This window comes from Epinephelus moara, chromosome 2 (assembly GCF_006386435.1).
Source record: "Epinephelus moara isolate mb chromosome 2, YSFRI_EMoa_1.0, whole genome shotgun sequence".
Taxonomy (NCBI): domain Eukaryota; kingdom Metazoa; phylum Chordata; class Actinopteri; order Perciformes; family Serranidae; genus Epinephelus; species Epinephelus moara.
Window position 1 is genome coordinate 4,065,489 of NC_065507.1, and position 10,554 is coordinate 4,076,042.

At 42.2% G+C, this 10,554-nt stretch overlaps 1 protein-coding gene across 1 annotated transcript in view; it reads left to right on the plus strand.

Moving 5' to 3' along the window:
• Nucleotides 1-10,554, plus strand: part of zgc:153039 (uncharacterized protein LOC767698 homolog) — a 112,699-nt gene that overhangs the window by 97,566 nt on the left and 4,579 nt on the right. The window contains exons 11-12 of the mRNA XM_050066957.1: nt 2,792-2,966; nt 5,084-5,230. Of these exons, the coding sequence (XP_049922914.1) occupies nt 2,792-2,966; nt 5,084-5,230 (322 nt within the window). The remainder of the gene's footprint in view (nt 1-2,791; nt 2,967-5,083; nt 5,231-10,554) is intronic.

Here is a 10,554-nt window from a genome sequence, read left to right on the forward strand (position 1 = left end):
GTTGCCCGTTCACTTACGTTTTAACAGGTCTGACGCTACGGCTGTATCTAGGCTAACGGCTAACATGCTAACTATTATTTCTATGCCACTAGTCACTTGAAACAAATTTAGGACGCTAGGAGACAGGTTGAAATAAACCGAAATTTCCCTTTAATGTGAAGTCATGTGGTGGCTGCAAGTGTGTGACAGGAGGACTATGTCGTCGGCAAAGTCCAGATCTTCTAATTGGACTGGTCAACTAGTGGACCACAATGATGACTATTGGGCGACTAGGAATATTCTTGGTCGGGGCAGCCCTAGAATTACCCCAGAATCCAACAGTGTAGCAGCAACATTAACATGGCGGACATGTTGTCACTGAGCAAACGGTCATTAATTCCAATGAGAGTATAAATGAAGTGTTAATCATTCCTGGTGGACTGTAGGTTTAGATCTAACGTTTGGTTCCACTTGGTTACATTTCGTCAATGGTACCTTGATGCCAGCTCATCAACACACTCTCAGAATCCTAATGATGCTTGTGCTGTAGTGTGTATTGTGATACAAAGTGATGCACACTTGAATTTAAGTGTACACTCCAGCAATCACAGAGGGGTCCATTTTTACCAATAAGAGTGTGATTGACACGTACGTGCACACTGATATATGTACTCAAACAGCCTATATACACATAATGTGGTCCCTGCTGCAGGCTCACATCCTAATAGGATGTTGATTAGAGATGTAATTTGTTTCTGTATAAGAGAAGTCCGTGCAGTTACAGCACAACAGCGCATGCATACAGATGAGATTTAGGCACACACACGCAGGATACTCAGAGTGTGTGACTTGAAGACGAGATGGACAGCAGAGCCGCGGGGTGCCGAGGTGGGTCCTGCCTCCATCTCAGCTCTGTTCTGCTCCGTGCGTTTTATTGTTCATGAATCCAGCTTTTCATTTGTAAGAGGACGATTGTGCCATTTCTTCTCCGATAACTTCGACTCTGCAACTCATTAGCTTGACTGAATTTCTTGGCAGCTCGTTCAGGTTATTGAAATCACTCTCACACAGTCCACACCTCTGACGCTGCCAGATCTGTCTGGTGGGAGCTTTGGGGGATTTGTTTTGTGCGTTTGTCTTTAATCCCACAGAAATCAGGGAATAGAAATCTGGGCATGATAAATCATTTCGATGATGTGACGCTGTACAGTGGAATGAAATGAGGAAAAACAGATGCAAACGGAAAAATTAAAACCAGAGGCAAATACACACATAAGATTAGCAACACTTAGCTGAGAAGGATCTCGCTGAATATGAAAATACTGTCTCTATGAAGGTCAAAAGTTCATGCTGGAAACAACAATTGAGGAAATGATCTCAACACAAGGCCCATTTAGTGGAGCTTTGGATTGTATCACATCATCAGCAGATTAAAGTCGTAGAATTGTATTGTAGATTTTCAAATTTCCAGTTTTCCGAGCATTTGAAGGCCTTAAAATGAACGTCCTTCTGCTGGTGAAGGCCATGTGGTGAAATTGTTTTGTCTCTAACATGTCTGCCAGCTTTGAGGTCCAGAGAAAGAAGTTTGTGAATGTGTGTCCCGCTGGAAAATTTCATTGTAGAATTGTCAGGACACTGTGATATCCCTACAGTGTTTCTGTATTTTATTATTACCATCATTGTGTTTGAATGAATTCCATATGACGCACCTTTTTTCACTCACTTTTTCAGACAATGGCCATTTACCATATGAGTCTTTTCCATTGTCACTTTTGGCCACGCTGAGTCAAGCCATGTCGCACCGCTTTGCTTTTCCATCATCAGTTAGATGTACCGAGCTGCGCCACAGATGGACTTTTTCTGGAGTAAAAGCTGTCCGACTCTCCTCGCCTCTGTCTGCAGGAGACCAGAGAGAAAGCTGTTTTTAAAAGTCTCTGTGTGTTCAGCTCTCAGTACGTCTGTAGCTTCTAACTGAATCTCTGTGGTTTGTAGTTTAGTTTCTCTCCTGCGTTTTTACTTTAGATATCTGCTTTATTGTACTGTTTCATGTTCACTATCAGCCGTATTAGAAGTTGTGTGAAGTTGCTGCTTGAAAACTCAACATTTGCTTATTTTGCTGCTTCACAATAAATGTTTGGGGGACTTTTATTGTGTAGAAGCTACAGGAAATTAAATGTGTTTATCACTGAATTAGCGGAACTTTGTGAGCGGCTTTTCTTCAATAAAGGCAAGTCTAATAATACAGCAGGGAGGAAGAGTGAAAGCAGAAACAGCCACAGTGAGATGTTTATGAAGAGCTGCAGACAACAGGCTCTTACTGCACCTCTGCAAACAGCTCACCTCCAACAGGTAAACTTCTTTTACCTGCCCTGCTGTGTGATGGAAAAACACATGCAGCAAAATCTGTGGACACAGTACTCATTCTTTGACACAATAACAAACAGAATCAAGCAAAAGGTAAAGGAAGACGTTTATTTTCTCAGTAGGGTCCTTTCTACAATGTTGTCAGACACTTATGACAACAGTCTGAACATGCCAGTGGCAAACACAAGCACTTTTAGTAGCCGTAAACCGATAGTGCCAAATGCTGTGACTGGTTACATTTCAGCTGCCGGCTGCAGCACTCTCGCTCTACACTGGACCACTTTCAAAAACAATTGTCTCCATTAGTCAAGTAGACACAAAAACACAGGAAAATAGAGTCCAGGTTGAAACTACTTCAGTTACCCCTTAAATAAGAATAAGGTTAGGGGTAAGAATGAATCAAAGTGTCCAGTAACACCCCTCATCCCAATTCTCTTGTCTTCTATAGGTGCGTAAGTACCTGCTGATGCTGGACGTGAGGAAGGACCACGTCAAGTTCTGGAGGCCTCAGGTCCTGCTGATGGTTTCCAACCCTCGCAGCAGTGTGGGCCTCATCACATTCATTAATGACATCAAGAAGAGCGGCCTCTACGTGCTGGGACACGTCCAACTCGGAGATCTCAGTAAGGACACTGACCCACTGTCACGTATCTGACCGTGTTCAGCTGCCAAAACAACCAGACTGAGACCTTCTTGAAGAGGTGGTCTCAGTCTGGTTACAGACGAACTCTGGTGCGTCTCATTTGTGGTGAGAAGGTGTTCCGACCTGAATGTGAAGCAACTGCAGTCACATGACACATTGTTTGGGTTAAACATGAGCATGTTACAGTCCTGGAGGATTATTAATGTGCACCTCCTCCTGTACTGCCTTAATATGCACATTCAGCACATCCAATGCATCAAAACATTGTTTTCTAGTTGGAGCCGCGCCTCGTTTTCAAACTGTATGGTTTGACTAAAATGAACAATGACAGCAATATAGTCCACGATGAGCAGCGCTAAAATCAACCTGCGTAGTTGTCCCTCCATTGTGACATTAGAAAGTGTCACATTGATCTTGCAAGTGTACTCTTCTTCAACGTTTGCTTTACTTCCTGGATTTTTCCCACATGGAAATTCTGACCAATCAAGAGCAGCTTTCTCACACAAGGCATTTGATCTGGTCCTCTTGTAAATGCTGCCGTGAGAACATGAACCAACTCTAGGCAATTATACAACTTTGGAACATGAGTCCCTGATTCAGACCAGAGGAGACGACTCTAGGTCTGACAGCGCTCTTACTTTGAAACACTCTTATAAATCACTTCTTTCTCGTGGGAACGATCAAGAAACCAAACTGTATATTTCCAAAGTTGTTGTGCATGACAACATCAGCAGCAATTGAAAGTTTACTTCTGCACCATTTCTCATGTAATCCAGCACAGTGTGACAGGCTGACTATTAATTATGGGCAAAACAAATCAGGGATGGTGATGGGATATAGTTTTTGGATAATTTAACATTATTATCATATTAAGACTCGGCAATGACAAAACTAAAAGCTTGTTTTTTTTACTGTCAACTTCAAGATTATTGCTGAATGTTAATAGCAGTTTGTTGTACGAGTCTTTACGACAGACAGTAGCATTATCGCCACTTTACTTAAGTGTTTGTATTCAAGAGCGCTTCAGACTAACTGAGGTCTTTTCAAAACATGTAAGTATATGAATTAGCAGAACGCCTCATGTTTCACAGTGAACGTTGCATCATTTAATGGACCTCTTTAGCATGCTAGACCTTTCTCCGTGACATCGGCTCATCTGCTGCTGTTTTATTTTCAAGGGAAGTAGTGGTGCACACAATGCTCCCGAGGCATCTCCTTTTCTTCTCTGCAGAGTGCACACTTACAGAGTTTAAAGGAGCATGGTCATTGATTGTTTTCTTTGTCTTCTGAGGATTTTGTTGCGGTGGGGCGGAAGGTTATGTGTTGATGGGAGACTCGAGCAGACCCTGAATGGAGTCTTCAGAATCCAAATCCTCTGAGTGTTTCACAGTAGAAAAAAAAACGGATGTGTTCATTAGCTGCTGAAGAGCCCTTCTCTCATTTTGAGTACTGCTGAGGCACTTGTTCTTGAGAAATATGAGGGAGTTATTCATTCACATAATTATATTGAAGAGGAGTTTGTTGTTGAGGGCTCCCAGCTACTCCAACACTGCCCTTCTAATGTATTTTAAGTCCGTCCATTTATTCTCTCACTTGTCTAGCAGCTGTTTGCATTACAGCAGAATACAAAGAGGACTTATCCACGGGAACAACAGTGTTAAGAGTCTGGAGAAATCTTAACAAAGCTTGAACCACCATAGGAATTGTCTATGAAGCCCGCAGATGTGGCCTCTGGATTGCTCTCTACATACATATTGATGTTTTTTTTTTGGATGATTGATCACCTGCCTGCCTGTTTGTGCTGCCCTGTATTTTTCTCTCTGTCTCACATTCTGTCGACGCTGTCGCTTGTGCTTGCATCTTTCTCTCTCCTCCCCCCGCCCCCCATCATCACAGCATCATGTCTTTTCTCCCTCTCACGCTGTGCCTCTAATTCCAGCTCTGTCATACTGACTTCTCTACTCTCTCATTTGACTTGTATTTCTATTGTTCGTGGCCATCTCTTTCTTTTACCTCCTCTGAATCCCAACATGCTTCTGATGATGAACTGTCGGCATTTCTCACCTCAAATTATTTTGTTTTCTCCCACCCTCGCAGACACTTTGCCGTCCGACCCTCTGCAGTCCCAGTATGACTCCTGGTTGTCCCTGGTGGACCATCTGAACATCAAAGCTTTTGTCAACTTGACATTGGCTGATTCTGTGCGTCATGGAGTCCAACACCTCCTCTTCATCTCTGGATTAGGTCAGTGTCACCATCATGACGACAAAATGTCCTGTTGGTTAATAACGACATCAGAAAGCCAACACTCATATCTCAGATTACAACTTTTTATTGTTTTTTTTATGCCCAAATGTTGCTACAGACATATGATGAAACAAATGTTTACGTTTACTTAAACCAACACAGGAAACAGTATGATGTTTTTTGGTGGGCGGGGCTTAGCTGGAGGCAAAACAGTTCTCCACAGACATTAGCTAACACTAACTAGCGAGTTCTCTTGGCTTGTTGACGGGCAGTGGCAGCTGGTATGTGATTAAGTTTAAGTTTTGAGCCATGACTCCTTCTATTCTACAGCCTAGCCTGCAGCCCTGAGGTGGCGAGTCGTGTTTTGGCTCCAATAAAATGACATCATCATGTCGCCGGTCCTAAAAGGGTCTACACTAAGGGCCTGTTTATATCGTATATTTTGGAAAACAGGTATTTGTCTTTGCGTTTGCACCTATCATTTACACGTAACCGGCGTTTTTCTTGATGACAGTGGAGATTTTCAAAAACGGCTTCCAAAGTGAAAGTTTTTAAAAATATCCGTTTCTATGGAGACGTGTAAACAGGATAGACGGAGATTTTGGAAAACGATGATGTTGCAACCCAGTTCGCGCATGCCCACTAGGCGCCCGGTAACCACAACAACAATGGCGGATATATGCGGGGTTGTTTACATCATGTTAGCACTTTTGGGACTACTTATGCGGGGTTGTTTACATCATGTTAGCACTTTTGGGACTACTTAGGAGCTTACAAATGAACTTAGCACTGCTGCACCAACATCACCGCTACATCGGCGAACAAAGACGTCTGCTGTGCCCAATATTAGTCAGTGCATAGCAGCTAACTATGCTACATGAGGTTAAAATGTAGTTTATCATTGTTTTTATCACGAGCGCCAAGAGGAAAACAAATCATTGTGCATACACAGAATGTTCTTCTATGGTGTTTGACATATGGCGTATCGCCACCTACTGGCCTGGCATGCTAATTACAGCAGGGATATCGTTTTCAAAACTGATCATGTAAACCCAGAATTTTTTTATACGGGATGAATAAAAATCCGTTTTTATTTGTATCAGTATCCATGTAAACAAGGCCTGAAACACACACCCATTTGTATCAGTGTACAACGTATGACATTAATAACAAACTAAGTCACTGGTACCTCTTACAAAGGAAAAACAAAAGGAACTTTCATGGTCAAAGTTTTCCACCTTTGGGATTTACCTTTGTTGTCTTATAAGTATCCTGTCCTCAGTTTTCTGCTTGCAGAAGGTCGTCTATATCTCCATATCCTAAAAAAGTCATAATATAGTTTCAGCTCAGTGGTGCAATGGTTAGCATTGTCACCTCATAGCATGAGGGTTCCTGGTTCAAACCCCAAAGTGGGGGAGCCCTTCTGTGCAGAGTTTGCTTGTTCTCCCCGTGTCAGCGTGGGTTTCCTCCAGGTGCTCCAGCTTCCTCCCACAGTCCAAAGACATGCAGGTTAACTGGTGACTCTAAATTGTCCATAGGTGTGAATGTGAGTGTGTAATGTCCACTTTTAGATCGGCCTTCCATGCCTGCAGTTTAGATGTACTTTTAGATCGGCCTTCCATGCCTGCAGTTTAGATGTTGAGGTCATAAGATGCCAGTTGTACTTTAACAAAATTAGACCACTGCTGTGACAGTCTTTAATAATGATTTCCTCCAAAGATGAAAGTGAATGAATTGTCAGTGACTGATTTCATTTAGAGAAAATAGAGCTCCTTAATTGTGGGTATTTAAAAAATGTTTCTTTGGAATATTATAGAATATAGCCATGTTTTCATCAGCCTGTGTAGATGCGCATCTAGAAGTATCGCATCGGAAAACTGATGGAAACGCCAAAATTCCAAATAAAATCCCCTGATTCGCACAAACTAAAATGTGTGATATCCACACTCCGGGTCGGGAAGGTGGTAATGCATTTACAAGCTGGTTGCCAACCGCCAGAAAACGTAGAAGAAGAAGAATGTGAGACTTGTTTTGTTTCCGGTTCTGCAGAAAACTCGCACGAGTTCGTAGTTTTCACCAAAGTCCATACATTTAAAGTTAGTGACATTTATCCTAACGATATGAGGCGGTCTTTGTGGAAAAAAAGCTTGTTTAGTGGACTAACTTTGCACTCGAAAGGATGCCCGTTCAATTAAGTTTTAACAGGTCTGACGAAATTTCCCTTTAATGGAAACACACAGGATTCGTATTTCTTTTAATGCGCATTTCCCAATGATTCGAATCACTTTTGGATGGAAACATAGCTAGTGACACTATTTCTTCAAAGCTCATTAAAACTTCTTCTCTAAATAAGTCAGAAATGTTACCTGTCCCTTTCTTTGCCCACTATTGGAAGCCAGCATCCATCTTACTTGAGAATTAAGCACTGAAAGTATAGTCAAAGCCACCATGCAGAGGATTTTATAGGATTATAGCTTCTTTTAAATTGTTCTTGTTATGACCACTAGGGACACCAAAGTTGCACTTTTTCAAATTCAGCTCATAGTGGTTTTAAATCTTTTAATTGTAATTTTAAATTTTTGTGTTTCTGCATGTTTTCAAGCATGACTTTTACTTTTCAGTTGATTGTTTTAAAATATTTTTCCTCATTTTTAGTTTCCGTCTGAATGTCTTTACGTCTTGTCCCTGCAGCGCTGTCACTTCAGCTTCCACTTAAACTTCAATCAGCGCCTGCACTTAAACTGAGACTATTAGCACCTTCATTTTAATTGCTATATCAGTAATTTAACTGCCACTTGAGTTTCTCTCAGTGCGTACACTGAACCCGACACTTCAACTTTGTGCTGTTTCAAGTGCCACTTCAGTTTCTATCACTGCTTACACTCATTCAGTGCACACACTTAATCTTTAACACCTTTTAGCACTCTGTCATTTTAAAACAGACCTACTGTGCTTTTTCATATTTTCTGTTTCATAGTGTTGTAGTGAAGGATGTTCATATTAAATGTGGCCAAAGTTTCAAATAATGAGGTGAACATATGTAAAAGAGACACACACCAATGTAACTGGGCTAGAAAGCCACGAACCGTCCACAGGCTGAGATCAGTGCAAAAATAGTCTTTTTATTTAAGACATATGTGCACAAAAAAGTGCTCTAAGGGCAAAAAATGATGAAGAGTGAGTAAAAACAGCAGCAAACATTTCACGGAACAAATTCAGACACAGACAGATTCCTACCAGGTGTGATGAATCAACCAGCTGGTGCCACTAATTAGATGAGATATGAGTTTGATTGTCCATTATACTGACGCACCCAAGACAAACTTTTTATGGCTCCAGGTAGGCGCAGTTTCACAGCAGCCATAGAAGGCAAAGAAGACTTTGTAACCTACGTAAAGGTAATCCCTGTGAGCAAAAGGTGTCCTGAGGTGTCCCACGATTTTGAACACTCCGTTTCCACCAGTTTATTCTGCTCTGGCTACAGTATGATGTCACAGTGTGCCGTATTTCTTCATATGGTCATCTGCTCCAGGCACACTACTGCAGGTGTTTACATTGTGTAGCCTACACTGCTGTATGAAGCTACGTGCTAACATCAGGTAAACATGTAATCTTTGTTGCCGATGTTGTAAAATTTACCCTTATTTCAGATCATATTCTTGTTGGTTGTGTTTAGAAGCTTCTTCTTTTTTTTTTTTTTTAGATATTTTTGGGGCTTTTTAGCCTTTAATTAATAGGACAGAGAAGCGTGGGAGGGGGGAGAGAGAGAGGGAGTGACTTGCAGCAAAGGGCCACAAGCTGGAGTTGAACCCGGGCCGCTGCAGCAACAGCCTTGTACATGGGGCGCCTGCTCTACCACTAAGCCACCGACGCCCCGTGTTTAGAAGCTTCTAATTGTGATTTTTTTTTTATCGTGGAGTGTAAAGCTAGGAAAGGACCGTGCAGAGATGCAGAGAGACAGAAGACTCAGAAATCATTCAGAGCATACTGGATTTTTTCAGAAGAGGGGCTTAAAGAGACAGGCCTTAATGGAGCAACTCAGATAGAAGGTGAATACAGGTGTTTCAGCACAAACCCCTTTTACACTGTCTGTTAAAGGCAGGAATTTCATGCCAGTATTCTGCCTCATCATTCGTCATAGAAGGTACAGTCGCAAAATATGGGGACAGAGTTATGCCACCTTTTAGTTGGCAGGGGAGGTAGTGACAGCACAGATTCAACGTCTGTGTGAAAGGGACAGCAGGCAGGACTGGAGTGTGACATTTTGACGATGTATGTGACCCACTGCAGGGAGATTTAAAAAGCAGCTAGCTGCAGTTAGCAGCTAACTCACAGAAGAAAAACAGTGGCTGAAAATGTCCATAAATTGGTAAAACAGTAAGGTCCAGGAGGTCCAGCAGCTCCTTACCCTCCGAGCAGAGGATGTCAACAGCTGCCATATAACAGGGACGGTAAAATTGTTATTGCAATTTTATTGTTAATACAGTGCTGCACGACGTGTATGTTATATTCGCTGTTGTTACATGTCATGCTCCTCAAACCTGTATTGCTTCCAGGATGCTGGCATGATGTCTCAAGTCACACACTGGGGCGGAATGATTCCGACGTTGTTTGGTTCTGTGTGAAAATGCAAAGGCAGTGTAAAGAAGGATGTTCATAGAGGTCCTGTAGGGCGATCTGTGTGGAAAAAATAAAATGTTTTTTGACCATAAAACCATGTAAACATGTTTTAGTAGAAGCCTAAAACACAAGTATGATCCTGACAACGAGCACAACAGGTCCTTTTTAAAGTGTTTTAGTAATGTAGTTTAAACTACCACTTCATCTTCATTCAAGGTTTAAAGCTGAGCTATAACTCCACTTGGTACTACCATGTTAAAGGATAACTTCGGTATTTTTCAACCTGGGCCCTATTTCCCCATGTGTATGTGTGCGTATGATTCATAGGTACAACTCGTTCTAAAATTGGTTCAGTATTGAGGGAGGTGGATGCAGCCGGGAGCCGCGAAACGAGCTAAAACGGTAACGGGGGCAAATGCGTCCCGTATAAGTTTGCACATTAAAAGTGCTTTTTTTCGCCACTGACCGGTTCAGATCGCCAGTGCTATCTCTGTAAATAGCATACTAAGCGTTTCCCTTACCTCTGGGCTGTGATGTCATCTCGCGAGAGCTTTGCTTGTTGCCGGAAGACAACAGAGGAGCCATGCTGAGCGCCGCTCAGAGTGGCGCTGGTTGTCCCGGAGTACAGCTGAGAGTTTTACTGCATCGATTGAAAACAATGGTTCGTGTTTGTGCTTATCCGAATTGCAAGAACAGGATGT